This window comes from Andrographis paniculata, unplaced genomic scaffold, assembly GCF_009805555.1.
Source record: "Andrographis paniculata isolate CXL003 unplaced genomic scaffold, ASM980555v1 Contig32END, whole genome shotgun sequence".
Classification (NCBI taxonomy): Eukaryota; Viridiplantae; Streptophyta; class Magnoliopsida; order Lamiales; family Acanthaceae; genus Andrographis; species Andrographis paniculata.
The window spans coordinates 595,231-619,161 of NW_026137565.1; the positions used below are offsets into that span (position 1 = coordinate 595,231).

At 37.2% G+C, this 23,931-nt stretch overlaps 2 protein-coding genes across 3 annotated transcripts; both read right to left on the bottom strand.

The window, feature by feature from the left end:
• Nucleotides 1-9,171: 9,171 nt before the first annotated feature.
• On the bottom strand, nt 9,172-13,614 carry LOC127248085 (probable beta-1,3-galactosyltransferase 3). 2 transcript variants are annotated; one of them, XM_051270258.1, is made up of 12 exons: nt 13,315-13,614; nt 12,402-12,501; nt 12,226-12,290; nt 11,829-12,034; nt 11,666-11,729; nt 11,054-11,126; nt 10,847-10,967; nt 10,643-10,730; nt 10,427-10,552; nt 10,192-10,301; nt 9,460-9,625; nt 9,172-9,386 (listed from the first exon to the last, which is right to left on the bottom strand). In XM_051270258.1, exons 1-11 carry the CDS (start codon nt 13,410-13,412, stop codon nt 9,477-9,479), a joined length of 1,200 nt encoding a protein of 399 aa, XP_051126215.1. In that variant the 5' UTR covers nt 13,413-13,614; the 3' UTR covers nt 9,172-9,386; nt 9,460-9,476. The 2 variants fall into 2 exon arrangements, with proteins under 2 accessions (XP_051126215.1, XP_051126214.1); XM_051270257.1 differs by having other exon boundaries at nt 9,172-9,625.
• A 6,251-nt stretch (nt 13,615-19,865) lies between these two features.
• LOC127248148 (uncharacterized) lies at nt 19,866-23,188 on the bottom strand. Its single transcript, XM_051270379.1, has 7 exons — nt 22,866-23,188; nt 21,386-22,176; nt 21,024-21,229; nt 20,650-20,949; nt 20,394-20,504; nt 20,200-20,274; nt 19,866-19,952 (listed from the first exon to the last, which is right to left on the bottom strand). Exons 1-7 carry the CDS (start codon nt 23,186-23,188, stop codon nt 19,866-19,868), a joined length of 1,893 nt encoding a protein of 630 aa, XP_051126336.1.
• Between the last annotated feature and the right edge of the window lie 743 nt (nt 23,189-23,931).

Here is a 23,931-nt window from a genome sequence, read left to right on the forward strand (position 1 = left end):
GATGCATGAATAACTTACCAAATATGCAACAAGCTTGGCTCAATGCTTGGAATTTTGCCCAAAAGTACTTTGTTCCTCAGAGGCGGGTATCACACACCTCTTCAATTTCAAATAAGGTCTCGTGTCATCCATAATACATTTCAATAGATCGAATAATCCACATAATATTTTAATTAGCCTTGATTGATTATGATTATAATAACTATGTTAATTGGAATATCACTTTTAATAAGAATATATTTAAAAGGAATTATGGGGTCTAATAGAGCTGTTTAGAAAGGTGAATAATACTTAACAAAGAAATTAATTTATTTCCATTCATATTTTAGTAAGATAGAATTTTCAACAACAAAAGAATCAGTAAACAATCTGCCTAAAGTTTATGTTCTAAATATTCTATCCAAAATTGCAGAGTATTATTAAAAAATTTGTCAAATAGAGTATGTTTTAAAAATTATGCCCAACTTTGAATCAAATAGTCTGTCCCAATGCCAAAAAAATCTAAAATAGTATAAAAATTTATTCAAAAAATAAATAAATAAATAAAACTAAATTGAGTCCTAAAAATGCTTCAAGAAAGGTGTAAATCACATTAACTTCCATAAATCTAACAATATTAACAATATTTCAATAAAGAAAAGTCTAATTAGTCAAAAAATACAAAAATAAACAAAAATTAAAAGAAAAAAAATCTAAACTTAGCGGAAAGAACTAAGGTTGGCGTTTGAAAATGTCGGCAGACAGCGGTGGATCGCTGTCAACGGGTCAAGGAAGGCAGTCGCGGGGCGCAATCGACGGCCGAGGAAGGTGGAGGCGGCACCCGGTTCATGGGTGCAGGGCGGAGGACTTAAAAGAAGTGAAGGATGACGTAAGGAAGGAGGAAGAAAGAAGAAGCAGAGGAGAAATAGGTCGGCGCACATTAGAGTCTGTTTAATAATGTTGCAATTTTTATTTTAATTTTTTTAATTGTATATAATAATTTAAATTTTAATTAAATAATTATTTTAATTTCAATTTGTATATATTAATATATATGTATTATATATATGACATTATTTTAGATTATTTTAATTTTAATTTGAAATTTAATATTAAAATTATTGTAATGGTAACGAAAAAAATGATGCAATAAAAAAGAGGTTGATCAAATCGAAAAATTATTTGTTATGGAAATATTTGAAACAAAAAATAGCTTTTGTAACGAAATAGTTGTAGCGACAAATGATTATTTTTTGTAGTAACAATTCTTACCAAATTGAAAATTAAATTTTGGTTTGGATATTTTTTTTTTCGGTTTAGTTCAAATTAATTTTTTTAAAAATTTTGAATTTTCGAATCAGTTTGGAATAATATAATAAAAATTTGAACCAATCCAAAATATGATATATATATATATTGATATATTTTTTAGGCAAAACAGCAAAAAACCCCCCCATGGTTTACCGAATCTGCTGAAAACCCCCCGTGGTCCTAAAACTCCAAAAAATCTACTCGTGGTTTGTAAAAAGTTGCACACTCGCTCCCCCCCCCCCTTTAAATCACACTGACGGCGTTAAATTTTAACCTTATCAGACCGTTATGCCCCTGTGTTTCTCTCTCTTCTGTTCTTTGTTCTTCTCTTCTCCCCAACTTCTTTGTTCTTCTCTTCTCCCCAACTTCTTTCTTCCATCTTCTTTTCTTCCCCAAATTCTTCTTCACACATCTTTTTTCTCAATTTTTCTCTTCTTCTTCTCCAATTTCTTTTCAAGTCATAACAGTTTCACTTCTTTCTTTTCTTATTTTTCCTCAATTTTTCTCTTGTTCTTCTCCAATTCTTTTTCACGCCATAGTAGTTCTACCCGCTTCTTTCTTTTCTTCTTTTTCCCCCAATTTTTTTTTCTTCTTCTTCATCTCCAATTGTTCTTTGAAGAATGAAGAATTGGAAAAGAATAAGAAGAGAAAGAAGATGACGGGCGGAAGCGGCTGGAGCAGGGAAGAAGGAAGGAAGAAAAGAAAGAGAATAAAGAAATAAAGGAAAGAAAAAGATGAGAAAGAAGGCATCAGGTTTTTTTTTCTCCAATTTTATTTTTTTTCCTCTATCTATTTTTCCCCAATTTTCTTTCTTCTTTATTTTTCTCCCTAATTCTTTCGTACACGGTTGCAACGAGCAGTATGTTCTTTTTTTCTTCTTAGATTGATTTAAAATCTTGATGTCAAATTGAATTTTTAGATTTTTGGGTTTGATAAAAAACAGAAGAAAGTAATTCTGGGTTTGGTAAGAAAGAAAAGAACAAGGAAGAAGAAGAAAGAGGAAGAAGAAGGAGGAAGAAGAAGAAAGAAGAATAAGAAAGAAGAATGAATGAGGAAGAATAAGAAAGAAGAAGAACAAGGAAGAAGAAGAACAAGGAAGAAGAAGATATTGTAAAAAGTAGTCATTAGGGTATTTTAGTAATTTTATACAGAAATATATCACTCTATGGACCAAAAATCACATTTCAGGCGCGTGCTATACAACCTCCGTTAAATCATAACGGAGGGGGGATTTTTTGCAATATTTTGGAAACCACAAGTAGGTTTTTTGGAGTTTTAGAACCACAGGGGGGTTTTGAGCAATTTTCGGAAACCACAGGGGGATTTTTTGCTGTTTTGCCTATTTTTTATTATATATTTAAATTTTTAATAAAAATATATTCTTGCAATAAAAATATAAAATGCATAATTATATATTAATATATTTATTATTTTATATATTCAATATTTTAATAAAAATATAAAAGGCATAAAATTATCAAAAATTTGGATTTTTTAAAGGTTACGTAATTTTAGATTTTTTCATTTTGGTTCGGATTTTTATAACTTGAATTTTGATTTTCTGAGTTTGGATTTTTTGTTTGTTCAGATTTTATAATTTGAATATTTAATTTTCAGATTCCGGATAATTCAGTTCGGATCGGACGGATTTAAAAAAACTCAATAAAAAAAACTTGAAATTTCGGATAGGACTCGAATCAAATATCCGAATGCTCGCCCCTACACATAAACACGCATACACTTAGCTAGATAATTAGTCTGCTAATCTTTTAACAAGGGAGGGTTGATCATTGTTCCTTGTGCATGGCGATGGAAAGAGGGTTGTTGGAGAGAATAATTTGTGTTTGATGTTTGTTGGGTTATAGGATTCTTGTATACCTAGTGATAGGTTTATTTAATATTTCTTGAATTGAGATTTCTCAAATGTAAGTTGGTATATCAAACTGAATCATCAAATTATGTGTTATTTTATTTCTATTCGAATTTGGCCAGTCATTGGCAAGTTTATTTCTAGACAAGAACTGGCATTATAACTATGGAACAACTACGCATTGCAAACTCATTGTGGTTTCATCATTTTGCTGCCAATAGGAAGGATTTAGCTCCTTACTATTGATTTTGGCAATCATTTCTAAATATCTGGTATCAAAACAGTGTATTCATACCCCAAGTAGCACTCCAAGAAAATATCATTTTTGTAACGAGATTTTTTGGTCATTAAATTCACTTTTTCCGTTACTAATGATATTAGAGACGTAATTAATGATGGAATTACGTTAGCTACGTGATCTTTAGTGACGGAATTCCGTTACAAATATACTATTTTTTTGTAGTGTAGATACCTTCATGGTTTAAAAGATGAGTTTTGAATGTCGTTCTTGTTGGAATATATGGGTATTGCGAAAATAAATGTGAAACCGAGTCGATGATGGATTCTTTCCGAAAATTAGATACGCCTCGGTAGTGCCTCCGGTGGATGGCGTTCTAACCCAAAGATAAAACGGTTTCCGTCTCCAATGAGAGTGGAACCTCTAATCGTTGGAGCTCCGACAAACAAAAATGAGAGAGAAACGGAGCTGGGGGAGGCTGCCGGAAAGCTAGAAGAGAGGAGAGAAGGACGAGAGGATTATTTTTCGTTGGTTATTAGAATGAAGGGGGAGAACCCTTTATATAGGCGTCTCCACTCCGCCAAAATGGCAAGGGATTAATTACGATCATAATTACGACCTTAATTATCAATGTAATTAATTATAAATTCAAACCTTCCGTTTGAAACAGTCGTAATTGATTCTAATTACAAACCTTTTGTTTGTGACAATCGTAATTTATTCTAATTTCAAACCTTCCGTTTGAAACGATTGTAATTTATTCTAATTTCAAACCTTCCGTTTGAGATTATAATAAATTTATCCAACGGATAATATTTTATCCAAATAATATTGCGACTTAGGCCATATACCCAGGTTTAATTTGGGGTTGCACAATTTGGTTTCTCTCGAGACAGGCAAAATAGCCAAAATATTAACCAAACCCCATACATAATAAATAAATAATATTTATTTATTTCTTCCAAATTAATTATATTAATTTGGTACACCGGCCCATCGCATTTTCACTGACAAAATAATCGATTGCAGAATAACCGATTATCCAACAATCCCCCACATGAGTGGAAATGCCTATAAAGGACAGAAGCCCAGCTCAATCCCTGTGAGACATTGACACATCAGGACATGTAGTTTTTGGCTTTGAACCTTCCATAGTCAATATTACATAGTGTACTAGTGGCCCAGTTGACGTGATGCATTGAACTGTTCCGCCTCTGCGTGCACTTAGTCAATAATATTGAGTGTCGTTCTCTCAATCTCAACTTTGTTCTCATGTTTTGATTCATTTCGGCCATGGATCTCGTCTTTGAATTCATAAGTGTTTCATTTGAAGCAGCCCACACTTCACACTTATATAGGTAATCCTATGTCAAGGTATTTAACTCACACCTTTAGGATCATTAAGAGTCATTGACTCAACCTCACCACTTTTGCACATTATAACACTCATTGCTTTTCAGGGAATTGTATTGAGTGTTCGTGCCGGACTCTTATAGCTTAGTTTTTCCATCGAACCAAGGCTTGTGATTTCCAAGTGATTTGGTTGGGTTACCATTGTAATTGTCTCTATCTTATGGATTTCAAACGCATTTCCTTTAGTAGTTTGTACAGTTGATCTCTCTACAACCCTTTGGTTAGCGGATCCGCTAGGTTTTCTATTGATTTTACATATTCAATAGTCAAAACCCCATTGGTGATCAAATGTCTTACAGTGTTATGTCTACATCGGATATGTCGGGATTTACCGATGTAAATTCCATTCTTAGCCATTGCTATTGCAGCTTGGCTATCACAGTGAATCATTACGGGAGGTACTGGTTTATTCCAGTATGGAATATCATCCATGAAGTTCCTCAGCCATTCGGCTTCTTCGCCAGCTTTGTCCAAGGCGATGAACTCCGATTCCATTGTGGACCGTGCAATGCACGTCTGTTTTGTGGATTTCCACGAGACAGCTCCTCTTCCAATTGTAAATACATATCCACTTGTAGACAGTGAGTCTTTTGCATCGGATATCCAATTGGCATCGCAGTACCCTTCGAGTTTGTTTGTAGTCTTTTACTACGAGACGGGCTTTGTATTTGTCAAACCCATCAGCCTTGAGTTCTTTTTCAAAACTCATTTACACCCTAGTGGTTTGCAGCCTTCGGGTAGGTCAGATAACACCCAAATGTTATTATGCATTATTGAGTCTATTTCACTATCTATTGTTTCCTTCCAAAAAGGAGCATCAGGACTAGATAGTGTTTCCTTGATCGTTGTTAGATCATTGTTTAACATAATAGTAATAAAATCCGGACCAAAGGTTTTCTCGACCCTTGTCCTTTTGCTACACTTAGGCTCTGAAGCCTCTTGATCAGGGCTATTGGTCATTTGTCTTTTTACGCCCCGTAGCTCTTCATCTACGGATTTTGGATTTGATTGTATCTGTTTCTTACAAGGGTAGATATTTTCAAAGGGCATTCCTTGATTCTATCGTAGTTCCCTCGGTCATCCCAGGGATTTCCGATTTGTGAACTATGAAACTATAAGCACTATTGTTTAGTGCATACCCGATAAATATGCAGTCTACCGTTTTTGGGCCGATAGCGACTTGCTTTGGAGGCAGAACTTCCACTTTTGCTAGGCACCCCCACACTTTGAAGTATTTGTATGTGGGTTTCTTGCCTTTCCATAGTTCGTAAGGGGTGGCATCCTTACCCTTAAGTGGTATCTTGTTCAGGATATAATTTGCAGTCAATACCGCTTCCCCCCACAGGTTTTGGGGAAGTCCTGAACTTATCAACAAGGCATTCATCATTTCCTTAAGTGTTGGATTTTTGCGTTCTGCAACGCCGTTCGATTGAGGTGAATATGGAGCCGTTGTCTGATGAATTATGCCACTTTCGTTACATAATTCTTCGAACGGGGCCACATATTCACCACCTCTATCACTTCAAACTGTCTTGATTTTACAGTCAAGTTGATTTTCAGCCTCGGTTTTGAAGTTCTTGAAGGCTTCGATTGCTTTGCTCTTTTCCCTTAATAAGTAAATATAGCAATAGTTTGTGCAGTCATCGATAAAGGTGATGAAATATTTCTTTCCACCTCTAGTTTGCACAAATTTTAAATCACATACATCAGTGTGAATTAACTCTAATGGCTTAGTCTTCCTTTCGACATACGGGAAAGGTAATTTTGCCATTTTGGCCTCCACGCAAAATTCACATTTGTTTTGAGTGTTCACCTCTTTTATTTTTAGTAAATTCATATTTACTAATCTTTTTATAGCATTTAGGTTTACATGACTTAGTCTGCAATGCCATAAATCAGAACACTCAATCAAGTATGAAGAAAAAGCAACATTTTTATTATTAATAGGTGGTGCTCGGCGCACGACCATTACATTCAATTTGAACAACTCATTTTTAAGATAACCCCTAGTTAGGAACATCTCATTTCTCGATAATATAAATTTATCTGCAACAAAGACTAGTTTAAAACCATGCCTAACTAGTAGCGATCCTGAGACGAGATTTTTCCGAATGTCTGGCGCATGCAGGACATCTTTCAGGGTTAGTTCTTCGCCAGAGGTCATCTTTAGCACCACGTTCCCTACGCCTTGGACCTCAGAAGCTGCCTTGGACCAGAAATTTTATGAGCAGAAGCATTCAAATTTCAGTAAGCTTAAAGGTTCATTCCAAAGTAATCAAAGAAATAAAATTAATGTATCATCACAACCTGATGTTGTGAACTTATATTGGATGTGGTAGATTTGGTCACATTGAAACCAAATATCCAATGGTCAAAAACAAAAGAAAAACATGGCTACCAAGTGACCTGAAGTTCATATGATGAAGGAAATGTTGCTGCAAATGATCAATATCATAGTAATAATAAATAAGTTATTGCATTTATGGTCAATAATGGTGAATCAAGAAAAGCTCATGATGATGTCTCTTGTGAAGAAATTTAGGAAGAAATAGAATATTTGGACATTGTATAGCTGATTTAAGCATATGAATACGTGGTAGCTAAAGAAAAAAGAAAAAAATCCTCTTGTTAAGAATAAGAAACTGTTTGACACTATTTAGCGATTAGAAACAAGATATAAGGAGATGGATGCTAAGAATGAAAGATTGTTAGAAGATACTGATGGAAAAGTGTCATTGATAATGCACTTGACAGATCCATATGTCCTATAGCGATTTATATTAAAGGAAAAAAAATTTTAAAAACCACATTATAACATATCTGGATCCATCGAGTTCCTTGATACGGAACTGAGAACTCGAACAATTGGTATTACGGTCTTCTTCAACTAAATCGCCTAATTAGTCCTTCGTAATCTATTCTGATGGGAAGAATAGAGAACAATGATTTATTTAGTGTATTGGAGACCATAACCGAATGTCCTTTATATAATGATCAATAAGCAACACATAATCACCTAATTGATATGTTATTTGGTATCTGCTCAATTTATCTCATATCAATAAGGTAGTAATTGAGTTATTCCATAATTAGATCATGTAATTTTAGTCAATCAAATAAATAATGATTGTTTTTATAATCAAATATCGTAATCTAAGTCAATCAAAATAAATTATTGATTATTTCTATAATCAGATTACGTAATTTAAGTCAATCAAATAAATTATATCGTACATTATTATTTGTCCATATTTAAATAGGGAAATATATATTTTTCTAAAAGATATTCAAAAGATGTCTACAAATATTAATGGTTTGAAGGCTAAAAAAAATTCAAAGAAAGAAAAATGAGACTTTGAAAAGGAAAAGAAATTTTGGATGAATTTTTTTCCTATTGGAACCATTTGGAGATCACAAGTTTTTTATGTTGTGATTCAACAGAAATCAAGCCTACTATCTTTGTGAAAGCTGGACAAAGTACAAATTTAAAGATTCTAGATAAGAATCAAAAGCCAAGAATGATCGAGAAAGAGAAAATTCCTAAAAATTCAAAATAGATACTGACTTTCAATAAAGTAGTAAGGATTAGTTGCAATGACAGAATGACGGCAAATATTGTGAACACTATGGTAATTTGGCCGTAAAGCGTTTCAAGCTTGCTAAGGATCTTATGACCGGAAGAAGCATTCATTAGTCTTCAGATGAGCTGAAATAATGGTTCAAGTTCAAGTTGGTGTGAAGATCCAAAAGAAATTAGAAACTAATGACCTATAATGTCCACAAAAAACCAACTTATGCGTGAATTGGATCGTTATAACCCCATTTGAAAGTTATGAAATTCTATCTATTTTCTTCATTTGCTATTATTTAGTTTTTTAATTGTCAAAGAAAAAAAGATAGAGAAAAAAATATATATAAAAAAGAAAAGAGGAATACTTAAAATAAAATGAAATTATTGTTGTTGCCTCTCTATTGAAGTCTATATATTGCTGAGAAAATTAGAGTAGAAGTGGAACAAAGAAGTTGGAGAATATCACTCTGCACATATATCTATCTATTGCCGAGCAGAAGCTTGCGTTTGGTGTTATAACACTCGAAGAACACGCTGTTCCTCCTGCCTATGAAGAATCATATATTGTGATCCTTTTTGGCCTCTAAGATAAAGATATTCTAAGCATTTTGAGTCTTTGGTCTTGTTTGTCACACATGGTTCGCTTAATGTGACTTTATTTGCTAGCGTAATTTGCAGCCTATTATGTTCGACAGGAGATTTACCCAGGTGTTAGATGGAAGTGGATATATGCAATTTGGTACGGACTTTGTTCCTAGAATGGAAAATCATAATAGAGCGAGGTGTATGTGTGACAAGATTAAAAGAAGTGGATTGGACAGGATCAACAATAACTACTACTTAATTACAAGCTTATAGTGAAGATTCAAGATTTAATACATGACTACATGATCTCTACATTTTGTAGAATATATCTATATCTATACTTGTAAGTTTCTTACAGTTCCTCTTTGATGCTGAAAAGCTCGGATCGCCATCGCTTTTGCAATAGCTTCACTTCTCGGCTAAAATGGAGAAGTTTCATAAAGCTATGCATATATATATAAAGTGGAAAAGGAGAAAACCAAGCAAGCTAACCATCAAGGTCCCGACTATCAAAAAGTGGCCTTCCATACGGCATCCTCATGCTCTGCACACCGACGATGAACCTCCTTTATCCTATCGACAGATCTGCATATTCCGCTGCACGTCCAATCAAACGAAGCAACGCACATGTTTCCTGCCTGTGCTTTCCATTCACAGTCTGCACTTACAATCAAAATTGTTATGGCAAAGAATGGTTACCGATTCTTTCTTTCATTCTAGATTCAAGACCCATGTTAATTAGAAACATCATATACTCTCTTTCTCATAAAAAACATCAATTCACTTTCCTTATTTATCTTTCATCAAAAAATACGTTTGTCTCTATTTTAGTTAAAAATCATCAATGTTACCATTTTTAATCATTTTTTTCTACTTTTCTTACTATAAAGCCAAAAAGTACACGTCACATTAAAATTTGCGCCCAAACCAAATGAGTGTATTTTTACACAATGAAGAGATGATGGAGGGAGTATTAGTCCCATGGAATCCTCTGTCCCAAAAATAAACCTTATCCCTCTATCCCCACACACATAATGTATACACGTGTGTATGCATACGCTCGTGGGGATAGGGGGATAGAAAGTGTTAATGGGACAGAGGATCCGATCTGAGTACTAGTTAGTTTTATTACACACACTATATTAAGAAACAAAAGGGAATATGATGTAATGAAATACCAATGTGTTTATGAAACGGTTAAAAGTAAGATGTATAGGAAATTACCGGGCGGAGTTCCACAACACAATCTCCGATCATTTATATGCCGCACATCAAGCCCAATGAACCATGCTCCAAGAGACACGTCCTCGTTCGCATACTTATGGAGAACATGTCTACAATCACATTCAAGAAAATCCATCGAGATATGGAGATTATATTATAACATAAAAAGTGTTTAATCCAAGAAAAAAACAAATAAAAAATCAAAGCCTACGTAAGAATGAAGTAATATCTTAACTGGTTTGTCGCAATGAATGAAGCCAAATCTTTTGAGATGGCATATAACTGTCCTGTAGCATGTCGGAAATACTTGTTTCCCGGTTCCCCAAATTTCCAATGCTCAGGTTCATGGTATCTTACTCCTCTGTTCCATAAGAATCAAGGAATCAGCCAAGGCCAAATACCTGTGAAAAGATATGTTGGAATAATTCTGTTGTGATGTTCGATAGTGTACCTCTGAGCAATGACTGGACCAGATTTCATGCATCCTAGGTATACTCTTGGCTTTTTACGGTGTCTTGCTAATGTTTCGCCTAGCGTAGCTGCAATAAATGCAAGAAAACAACAAGACAAGATATAAGTCGATGCTTTCGAATTCCCGACCTGAACTTTTGAAGCCTGAAGTAATATAGAACTATGATCTAAAAGTGTTAGTTACCAATGTTGACATGAACATCATCGTCGACTTTAACATAATATTCTGCATCCCATAGCGACACGGCTGTTGTGAAGTAAGTCTTTGTCTTGGCCGACAACTCGAGATAACCCTCGACATGATCCTGAGAATGAATATGTGGTTTCAGGCGGACAATGAAGTAGACAAAATATGCACAAAGTGAAAACAACAAATGCTGTTTTAATTTACCAACGTCAAGATGTCACCATGCTTCTTATTTTCGGCTTCTATTGACCTATCAAGTACACCCCCTAATGTTGCACTGCGGCACAAAAAAGACCATAATCGATCGATGCGACAAATGATTTTTCCGTATGCCTGAGAAAATTATAGTAAACATCCATCCTTGGGAAAATAATCACCAAATTATACCTTTTGTTTTAGGATCAAGTTATGTCAAATCAAAATACATGTAATGAAATAAAAGTTCATCCAAAAAACTCGATTATAACCTTCATTATGACAAGTCCAAAGATTAATATAATGCTCCATCCATCCGTCCACCGAGTATATGTTCATTTAGATTGTACACGAGTGTTAATGAATATAGTAGTATATATTGGTTGATTGGCACATAAAAGGGTATTTTGGGAAATATATGAGAGACTTAATGAAGTGAAAAAGTCTTTGATAGATCGATTGTGTAAGTAGTTGGTGATATTTTTGTAAATAAGTGTAATATTGAAATGTATAAATTAAAGAATGTGCATGAGTATAACTTAAAATTGCATGTTTTTTACTGCCAGACTGAAAAGGAAAACAAGGATATATGAATAACAATATCTTGTAACTCAATCTCACCTGTGACCAATGACGAAACGAACAACAATTCCTTTCTCCGACTCTAACTTCATTCGTTTTTCCCCTATTTTACATTTTGGAAAAAACAACTAAGAATCAATATCCAAAACACAAGAAGCAAATCAAAACCATAGGAAGACCAACAAGTACACAATGGACAAACCTTGTGGCATCCACGTTGCTCGAACTGAGTCCCGTCTTTTCCTACTGCTAAATGCCGTATTTACTCCAATAACCATGAAATACTTTCTTCTATGGGAGGAGCCCTTGTCCGAATTATATTGGGGAGAGCCATTCAAAATTGAATCGTGCGCCGCCTTCGCAGCAGCTAACTCTGTCTCCAAAGTTGAAATGGTCTTGTCCAATGTTCTACAATTAGTATACATGTTAATCATTTTTCTTCGGTCAACCTTAACAACCAATTATGAGACTAAACTTACAAAAAAGCCGAGTTATGTCATAATCAATTTTATATCATGAGTCTACAATTGTGATTGGAACTTCTTATGAGACTAAAAGCAAATTTAGCCTGATTTAGCTTCATGAGAAAGTAAACTCACTGTGAAGTGTGTTGAGTCTTGGCGTCATCCCGAAATATCGCCTTTGGGACTCTTTTTATGCCACTCTGTTGGCAGTACATAAACCGAACAGATGAGGATTTATGCACAAGTTCAAAATCCAAACATTTCGGACAATAACCAAATCTGTAAGATCACAGAAAGATGAAAATGCTTACAAAGTTGGGATCACAGCCTTCGGACACTAGCTTTAATGTCTCGGCTTCAACCGACGTTACTGATCTCGTGACACCCCTTGTTTCGGGAATTGTCCATAATCTGTCGGCAGATGATTTATTAGCATATACCCGAGCTTGCACTAGGTCCAACAGACTTACTTTATCATTTTTCTTACAAAAGCAGCAGGAAACCAAACATGGATTGTAGCAAGGACTAATACTCATAAATAATATTCTTCAGCAAATTTTCGAATTGGAATTGTAATTGAACATCCCTATGTTGGGAATTATAAATACACAACAGCCGACAAGCATATTCAAGTTAGAAGATACACTAAGTGCGATTTGTTCTTTATTTCAAACCAAAAACTCCACTATTCATTCCCAATAAAAATACAAAATTTCTTACCACAAGATCATATCAAAATACCATTTAATCCAAAACTCAAATCATCATTCCAATATCAAATCAAAACCAAACAAACCCTATTCTCAAGCGTAAAATACCTCTGCTATGCAATATAGCAAATCATATGAGATCTAAAGCTCCATCACTAACTTGTGGAGTTTAAATAGTTTCTTTTTTTTTTTTTTTTTCCATGAAACAGATAATTCTTAATCTAACCTGAGCAAAATTTTCACAAGAAAAGGCACAATTCAGAATTTCGGAAGCACAATTTCAACTATTCTCAAGCAAACAAATGACTTCCCAAAGCATTGGATTCTTCTAATTTCACGAACTTTAAATCACCTTACAGTTAGAAATTTTCAAAAAAAAAAAATCAACCAAGCCTTCAACGCCTGTCTAGAAGCAAAACACGAAACGAAACATCCAGTTCAATAATGCAAACGAAATCAATACAACTAAAACAAAAGTGATCCAAATTTAAAGACTCCAAATCAAGCGCCAGACCTGTTGGCGAAGAACATTCCAGAACAGAAGCAAGCAATACAGAGAAAAGCCGTCCATTTGGGCGAAACGACGGTAACAGTTCTTGAATAAACTCCCATGGGAGAGGCGACGACGGGAGCTCGAATTGCAGCTTTGAGGAAAATAGAAGAAAACAAAAAATCAAGGAGAATGGGGGAGGAAAGAGTGGGAAGAAAAGGATGTGGATGTCGCCATGTGATTCTGTTGGCTTTAAGCTTTAATTATTCGTTGCCTCTGTCCGTCCGTATGAACGAACAAATGAATGAATGCGATGAGCAGAGAAAGAACACTTTGCAGGGAAGGGACTTGAAATACAAGTGAGGGCGAGGGAAGACTGTTTGAAATTACCAAACTGTCCTTGTCCGTAAGGTCAGCCGTGCCGGGCGCCACACGGCTGTTTCATTTACTGATCAACTCTTTCTTTGTCTTTACATTGGATTTGTTATTTTAAGTTTTTCTTTTTACCATTTTCAATAAATATTTATATGTTTTTTTATTTATTTTGATCTGAAATCAATAGTTATGTATTTGTTTGAGTTGAATTTAAATAATACTTCCTCCGTCCCAAATACCATATCCATGTTGCCGTTTATGTCCGTCCCACGTATCATATCACTTTTCTTTTTTTTGAAATTGATTACACACTTTAATCTCATTTAAAATTTTTTAATTTTATTTTTTTTTAATTTTAATTAAACTAATTAGTTATCTTAATCTTAATTTATAATTATTTATATTATAAATAATTATTTTTACTAATACATTCTTAATTATCTACTAATTACACCCCTCCTAAAATACCTTTCTACAGTGTAGAAGACAGTATTTGGGACAAAAGAAGTAAAAAATTTAAATTATGATGTTTTAAATATAAAATTAATTTTTACTGTAAAAAATAAAAACACTTGTAAAATCTTAAAAAAGAAGGGAGACTTGGACTAAAATCCCTGTCAGTGTAATTTACTTGCAATTCAGTCCCCATTGTAAATTAATTGATCTGCAGTCCCTACTTTATTGATTAGATATGTTATAACTCCCTTTTTGTATTTTCTACTCAATCACAATTGTATATGCAACATGTACTTACGATTGATTAATAAATACTTCCAATTTTATAATATATACATACATTACCTCCCGCTCTACCCCCAGTATACGATTAGATAATTCCATTTAAATACTGCGTACCTTATTTTGTGATAAATATGCACGATTTAAAAACTGAAACCTTCCCTAACTCCCCTCACTCTCCGTTCAAGCCCTAGTTCTTCGAGAAGGAAATCGTCTCTCGCGAACTCGACGATCAGCACTAAGACATTTTGTTCAGCGAAATGGTGAGAAAAACCGCGAATCCGCCGCGATCCCCCACGAGAAGTTCAAAAAAGTAAGTGTCTGGTCGAAACCCTTTTCGTTTTATGATTTTGTTGACAATCGAATTTTATATCGTAGTTTATTCGATTGTTTGGGGTAGAGCCTTGGTCCCGTGTTTGTATGCCTCGGTTCAGTGATGAGGAGCCCTGGGTGTTCGGTGTTGTGTTTGTTCAACGGGTGGTTTGAAATTGTTCGAATTTTTGGCCAGGAAACCCGGTTCGGCCGATTTTGGGTGATTTTATCTGTTTTATCTTTGATTTTGTTAATTTTGGAGATGTATATTTTGTTTAGTTACTCGAAGTTGCATATTTTAGGTTTTTTGGTGGATTGTTCGGTAATTAGTCATATTTGTGGGTTGACAAATGCGGTATTATTAGGCACCAGGAGTTTCATTTGTTTGGTCTAATTTGCCAATTAATATACCTGAATGGCACTATTGTATACTCGGAATGCGTTTTTACTCCTGCTAAATTGTGAAAAACTTTTAACTAAATTAGAGATTTGGATAACGTGGACTTATGGTTTTTACTTACAGGCCAGGGAAAGAGCACAAATCGGTAATCAGCCGATTTGAATTACCATTTTTTCATAATGAGCTGAGCAAACTGAAGCAACACATGACAGACGAACACATCACAGCTATAAAAATGACACCGTTCGGGCATTTTCTGGATTGCCCGAAAATGAAGTTTCCGTGGCACCGACTTGTTGCCCTCGTCAATAGCTTTAGTTCGGAATCTATGTCCTTCAAGATTGGAAGTGACATTGAGCTTCCGTTTGAAGTTGAAGAATATTCTGTACTCTTAGGACTACATGCGAAAGGAGTCTACGTGACAGAAAACACATCGGTCGAAAGCGAATGGTTTGTTCGGATTTTTGGGAGCAAGCCACGTTCTGTAACCCGCGGCCAGGTGTTGCAGAAGCTGCGTGAGGCTCTATTGCAGGGGCTGGAACCTCTTTCTGTTGCGGACGTTGCTCGTCTCTTTATTTTGCTTGTTTTTGCAAATATTTTATTTTGTTCTGCGAATTATTCTGTACCCTTTTTTTTGTTACCGTATGTGGAAGACCTGAGTGCGATTGGTGACTACGCGTGGGGACCCGCGAGTCACCGTTATCTGTTGAAGTCTATAAGCGACTTCAAGTCCGGGAAAAAATATTTGACAGGCTGCACCGCGGGTTTGTTGGTAAGCAATGTAATATCGGATTTGTTAATTTTTTCTACTTATTTTGGTATATTGCACAATATGTATTATTGTTGGTAGTAATGTCTATTACAATATGTGCAGGCTTGGTTCAATGAGAGGGTCCCAACTTTGGACAAGGCACGGTGCCTTCCGAAGGTACCGCGTCTCTTTCGGTGGCTGAATAGCCTCGGTCCAATGTCCAGGGTTCATGCAGTTGGTGAATTGACATCCCTAAAGCGGTCAGATATTCAGGAATTCTATCGGATAGGCACGGAAGAAAAGTTTGTCCGTGCAATTTGCCATGCTTCAGAGGTAAATGCATTATTCAATGTTGCTACCATTGTAAATGGATAAAATAATTTCTTATATGACATTATTAACATATGTTGCAGGAAGCAGCTCAGCAAATTGCGGCATTGAAGGTGGAGCTGCGGAAGAAAGACACTGCAATTGCCAGACTTGCTCATAAATTGCAAAGATCTAGAGCCGGTGTTGTCGATGACGACAGTGAAGGTGAGGGTGAGGACGAGAGCGATGGCGAGGAGGGTGATGCAAACTATGGGGATGAGGAGACAGCAGACCGGATGGCTGTGGAGTCAAAGAGGAAAGAGAAGCAGGCCGACATGGAGGAGAAACAGGGTCAGGAGGAGGAGAGTCAGGGTCAGGAGGAGGAGGAGGAGGAGAAAAAAACTGGGGAGGAGGAGAGTCAGACTGAGGAGGATCCCGAGGAGGCAGCGGAAGAGCGAGCGAATACGGAGCGATGAAGCAAAAAAAAAATGGACATCCTTTTGGCCGGAGTTGATCCGATAAACGAGTCAGATGATGAAGGGGTTGGTAGCCTGCTAGAGTTTAACCAATTGATGGCCATTGTTCCTTATATTGCACCGATAGATGTCAAGGTAAGCTAATTAATATAGTAAGTACAATTTGTAGGTCGTAGTTGTGTATCTGTTGAATGATTATTTGCTTTGTTGAAATTGTAGCAGACCGATGAGTCCGACCGTGAGACTTATAGCAGGGCCGCAGATTCATCGATTGTACGTGGTGTAATGGCACGTAAGGATCGGAAGAGAAAGAAGAAGCCTGAATTCGTGACACCTGTGTCGACACCGCGAATTGAGAAAGCGAGAAGAACACGGAGGGCGAAAGGAAAGTCAGCGGTCGACGTCAATAATGAGCAGGTACGTAGTTCCATACAAATATAAGTCGTCTGGCTCAAAATACTTCGGATAGATTCTTAAATACCTAGTGTTTCTGAGTCAATACCTGTACAATAAATACAGATACCTACGGAAACATGATTATCTTCATTGTTGGTTCAGGAACCATTTGTCGTCGGCGATGATGGGGACTCGGATGCTAAGGTTGTAGCAGACCCTGGAGCACAAAAGTGGGAGGGATATCGCAATAACGACAGCTACTGTGGAAAGGGTACCTTATCTGAGGATGAGACGAACACCATTGAACATTTTCTCGCGTCATTCGCCGTCCGGTATTGCTATTCACTATTAAGGCTTTATATATTTTTCTCAATCGATGTTTTTATCCGTTTGCGACTATCATCTTGTAGGGACACTTTATGGCAGCAGGGCGTCGTGTCTGTCTCGTCCGATGCCGTTTTAGAACTACTGTTTGACGAAGCTGTGAAAGGAGAAGTCATCGACGCGTACCTACATCATCTATGCAGCAATGAATATCAGCTCCAACACAATCCGCAGGTGCGGTGTGGTTGTGTGCCATGGTTCGTATCGGTGAGTATCCTATTTGGAATTTATACGGTTAGTATTACAAATCACATTGTTATTATTGCGTTGGTTGCTGTGTTCGATTTTCAGAAAGCCGTGAACGACGCGCTATCACGACCAAGCAGGGGAGCAAAAAAGCCGAGCATCAATAAGGGTAATGTGCTCGCGTTTTCCAACTCGCTACAAGTGACCGTAGGCCAAGAGATTGCCGGAATCATGGACAAAATCCGGTCTGGGTGCCGGTACATATTTCTACCCGTACACACCCGGTTCCACTGGCATCTCTACATACTGGATACCGTCAAACGTGTTGTGTTGGAGTGTAACTCAATGCGCGACCCCTTCGGCCAGGGGAATGCAAAGAAATTGGTACGTCTTTCGAATGATCATAATTAATTGCCTATGGGTATGATGAATTCCTTAACGAAAGAGTAACGTTATTTGTGCAGACACGATTTTTATCGTTGTACATGAACGCGTCACGACTATGGCCTATGGTCAGCGACACGCCCGAGTACATTAGATGCCGACACCAGGGTGAAACGTTGGACTGTGGACCTTTAGTCTGCATGTTCGCAGAGTGTTATGCGCGGGCAGGTCCAGATGTCAATGTCGTGGGCGTCCTCGGCGAGGACTTCAGCGATGTCAAGAGCTACCGAGGCACGATTGCGGCGAGGATATTGAAAGGTCCCCCCTTCTAAAACGTAGACCCCGATGGAAAAATAGGGCAGGTTAACACATGTAATGAATTTGGATTGATTTGGGAAGTTTTTGCGTTGTGTGGCGAGGTGATGGATTTGTTGAATGTCTTCAGTTTGGATTGATCTGGGAAGTTATTGTGTTGTGTGGAGGTGATGGATTTGTTTAATGTCTTCAATTTGGATTGATATGGGAAGTTATTGCATTGTGTATCGAGGTGATGGAATTGGTAAATGTCTTTTATGTGGATTGATTTGTCATCTTCATTATATACCTGCGTTGTGTGGTGATACCCGTTGATAGCTTTTATGTGCCTACGGAAAACTAGTATGTACTTCCATTTATATATTACATGCTCCAGTCACTTGCGTTTGTGGGACTGGTCATTTCTTTTGCACTGATCACTGAAATAGCGTTCACTTTGAATCAGTTCAACCGTGTCGGCGTTTCTCATAAAACCCTACTGGACGCCATGTTTTAATCGACCGGAGAAACTGCAAGGGCTTACTTGTTAATTTAAAACAAACAGTACTAAAAAAACATGATAATATTACAACAAAATATTTGTGCGGGACATAGGTGTCTGGTAATTGCGTGTGGGCCAACGTCTAGATTACAATCAACTATTTCCTGCGGAATGCTAAGCAACACGTGGTTACAGATAAGTGCTACTATACCTACAACTAGGATACCTACAACTACAACACAGATACCCGCATACGCAATCTGTGTACCTCGTTCAGCGAGTCCGGTACTCAGCTCAGATGCATAAGTAACGGAGTCATTACTAAAAATACCCTATAGTATCTATTATGTACCTACGGAAATAGACTTTATACTTCCGTTGCCATTTCAAATGCTCTGGTACCCTACGGGTGGGGGCTCGGCCTTTTCTCTTAAAATATTCACGAAATGATGGTAAGAGTGTATTGGCTTAACCATGGTAGTGTTTCTCGTCAACCCCATAATCTTGAATGGCGTGTTTTAGGCCACAGATAAAACTTACATCGCTTACCCTTTAATTGAATTAGAACACAATAGAATAGACACGATAATATAACCACAATATAGTTGTGTGGCATATGGAAGTCTGGTACGTAGCAGTGTGCTGAATTTTAATCAATACTACGCCTTCAAGTTATTACACGGTAATACAATTTAAATACCGTATAAACAAAATAAAATATGGTTTGTACTCGGACCGCAACCCTATATGTTGGAATAATTATTCATATACCCTCTGTAAGCTATTGCGTACTTACAACAACCGTGACATTATACTTCAGTTGCAATTATGTATGCCCTGGTTACCTGTGGCTGGGGAAACGGTCTTTTTTTTTTTTTTTTTTACTTCAAATAGCATGTATTTACTGCTGATGGTTAAAGAAGGCATCAACAAATACTTAAGTTGTATGACATATGCACTTGGTTAGTATGACGAGTTTAATACAACAACTATACCTCCTAGTAATAACCCAAAAATAGGATAGCATGTACTTTCAAAACAATTAGATATTACATTAACCATCCGTCCCTACAGAGCTACATCATCAAATGCCTCAGTACATGAAAAATATACCTGTAGAATATAACTATGAACCTTCACAACTTCATCATATACCTGCGTGAGAGGGCTACATACCATTTACTACTGCAAATAAGTCGGTGGATCCAACCGGTTACATCTTAGAGACACAAAAAACAATTACAATATAGCTATTGAATACATACCTACTGTCTTAATATATACTCCTGGAAGCCAAAAAGATGTACAATGAAAAAAAGGTTCGCTAATCTATTTGTTGCTTGCAACTTCTTCTATTATGTCCAAGACGCCCACAACGACCACATTTTCGTGGATTCTTTACCTGTTGGGACTCGAACCTTCGCTTCTTTGGCCGGCCTGGTTGGACAGACGACGGGGGAGGGTGAATTTGGTCCGCCTGAATTTCAACAATCATGTCCATATCATGCGTCGGTACGGGATTTATTGGTTCCTGGTACGTTTTTCTGTAGCATTCAATGCTATAGTAAAGATCGCAAAAATCATAAATTGACATACTGCATTTTTCAATGCAAGCGCAGGCATGCTTGCAGGGCAATCTGAACATTTGCCATTCTCGACAAGAGCATTTGCGCGCCTCCAAATCGACTGCGTATCTTTCATTACAATCTGTTACCTCGAATACAGTTCTAGAGGATAAACTGCACTGTAGCCGTCGAGACGCCATGTACGATAGTGCCAACTTGCTCTCCTGTTTTGGACAGAGCCTTCCGTGCATTATCTCCGACTTTTCGCGGCGTTCATTCATCATTACCATCACTTGCCTTCTAATGGTATCCAACATCCCAACGAATGGCATTGACCTCGCGGATCTCACCCAACTATTCCATGACTCAGCAATGTTATTATTTATTATTCCCCAACGAGTACCTCTGAATAGTGAATTTGCCCAACATTCTGGGTGTGATTGGGTAATGAAGTCCCTGGCCAATGGCATTGATTCGACCACAGAACTAATGTGGTTTTCGAAATCTCTCCTCAACGGAGCATAGGCGGCCTTATTGAAGACAGCGGTCCATCGTTTCTTATTATGCATTGGGTATCTCCGCATAACCTAAAAAAAAGACATTTTTTTGGCTGATCATAACCAGTGATGTTCATTACAAATTAATATTGACGTACATATACCTGGGTACGGAAGTTGTCCACTAAGTGTCGGAGACAGTACGCATGATGTGCTCCGGGAAAGACGCGCGAGATTGACTTTAGTAAACCCGAGTGCCGATCCGAGAAGAATGTGTACTGTTTCCAATCCGTACGTCCCTCACATTCTAAAACAGATCGCAGCTTCCAGCAAAACCACTCCCAATTTTCATCATTTTCCGTAGACACAACTGCAAGTCAACAAATAAGAACACAAATAACTACAAAGGTTTCCAACGTATAAGGGTACATACGTGCCTAAAGAGAGCATGGAAAACAGCATACACGAACAGCTATACCCAGCATTCTAACAAAATGACAACTGTAGCTAATATCAAATTACGTACCAGAAAATGCTAAAGTAAATATCCCATCATCCCCATCCACTGCAATTGCACTTAGCAGACACCCTTTGTGTTTGTTTTTTATATGTGTCCCATCAAGAAAGAGTAGGGGCCTGCAACCCCTCAAAAAACCCAGCCGGCATGCACCTAAACAAACAAAAAGGCGCTGGAAACGTTTGGTTGCCTGCTTAACTTCGCAGTCTATAATACTTCCCGGATTTGACTCCCGAAGTGCATGACAGTACCACGGAAGTTGTGAGAATCTGTCTCTACCTCCACCATTAATTGCCCTTATCGCATTCTCCTTGCCACGCCATGTTTTATGATATTTCACGTCAATCCCATAATCTGTTTGGATATGCTCCCGGATGTCGGATGCCTTATACGCTGGCATAGAACGTATCTTATCTTTGTAGACCTCAGAAATCCAGTTCGCATCGGCTGTTGGATGATCTCTTGATTGCAATAGACTCATAGTACATGTGTGATGTAAATTGCACTTACGAATGCTGAATGATGCATCACGAGCATGGAAGGATGCATAAATACGCCAACCACAGCCTTTGTCAATGCACATCGCAATAATTTTGCTCGAATCATTCTTTTGGTACCTGAAGTGTTTCTGAGTGGCAATAGAATAATTCTTCAGTAACTTTCTAAACTCCTGCGGTCCCTTGAATGTCTGACCTTCCCCGACAATGCATCTCTGCATTGCAATTAGACTAGTACTTTCGTCGGGAATAAAGATACCATCTGCGCAATCTTCGTTCAATCCCGAACATTCGGCCTCACCCCTACATTACAAATACAATAATAAGAATGAAAATTATATCAGATGTAAGTAGTTCTAATTTTATATGGTAATAGATATTTTCTTCGTAAATAGAAAAAACATGGGTACTCATCTTACTCAACCGAGTATGTCCACGGTGTCTATGATTACCTACCGTGTCATCCAGGGTATTTAAAAGAACAACTGCATCTATTCACCGCAGCAGGCTACGTGATGCAGTAAATGCCATGGGCTACAGAAATTTCAACGCATCGATCATGGTACACCTACCTAAACCGGATTGCTAGAGGATATTGACAGTGGCGTGTAAAGAAGGAGTGAAAATCGTTAAATACCTTCAAGACGTTATATCCCCACTACATATCTTTACAATCTCTTCAGTGGTTCGTTCTGCACCGCGCTACTACAAAATCGCGGAGGTGGATACTTACTACATACAAACAACATCGCAACAATATACCACGGTATTGTTGTATGCCAATATCATGAAAGAATTATTACTAACGTAACCTATAAACAATATGTTTTTAGATGTGTTGAACATGACATTATAAGTGCTTACAGACTGCATTCTTACATACTGCATTATAAGTGCTTACAGACTGCATTCTTTCATAAGGAACAATTGTAACTGCATTCTATAACAAAGTTTAATAAAGACTACTTAATTACAAATGATGAGTAACGTACCTGCGTCCAACCGTGCTTCGGAGAGGCGCGCTCTGGTGCTCGCTTCTACACCGTGCAATCATATCCACAAACATTACCTTTAACAAGATATGCATTCTCCACATATTGGCGACATCATCGTCACACAATAACGTCACGTAGCTTTTCTGAATAGGTGCAATATATTGGAGTTTTACCGCCTCAATACTCACTTTATTCCATCTTTTCGATATATTCCGGTAAAGATCCTCCAGCGTGGTGCCCTCTTCTAAACGAATTACATGATGCTCACCTTCGTAGGAACATATAATTAATAATTTCAGACTACTTTGCTCCATGTCCATCGGAACCTAACGATCCAACCAATGAATGTATGAACTATATTAGGTCGTATGGGCGATTAGATAATCTTACACAAAATACACTAAAATCATATGTTCTTACGGAATTCTAGTAATGTCTTGATCCTCAATAGCAACAAATTACCCATTTCACAAAATAAATATTACCCTTAAACCCTAAATAGCAACAAAATTTATTATCAAAATCACCCAAAATAATACCCAAACATTTTCTTCCAAATAATAATTTTCCAACTAAGATATCGATACAAAAACACACCTGGTACATCTAATTTCGCCGGAGAACAAGAAAGACGGGCCAGGGAACCGGTGACAGCCTTCGGTAGTTCTTCGACCGAATCAACCGACACAAAAACACACCTGGTACATCTAATTTAACCGGGGAACAAGAAATACGGGCCAGGGAACCGGTGACAGCCTTCGGTAGTTCTTCGACCGAATCAACCGACCGCCGACGACAGGGAACCGGAACAGGATTCAGAGAGTGCCCTAGGAAATTTTTCAATCGAACCAGACAAGAAGCGGTGATGTAAAATCGGGCGAACAATTAAGAACCTTACCTGTGCGGGATGTGGCTTTCGAGCTCACGGAAGAGGACATCAGATTGAAAGAATTTTTTGCGCGAAGAGAAACAGAATGAAGAAAAATACGAGTAGGGAGGAAGAAGAAGGAAGAAGGAAAAAGGGGGGAGTGCAGGCCAATTTTTTATCGTTAGGGACTGAATC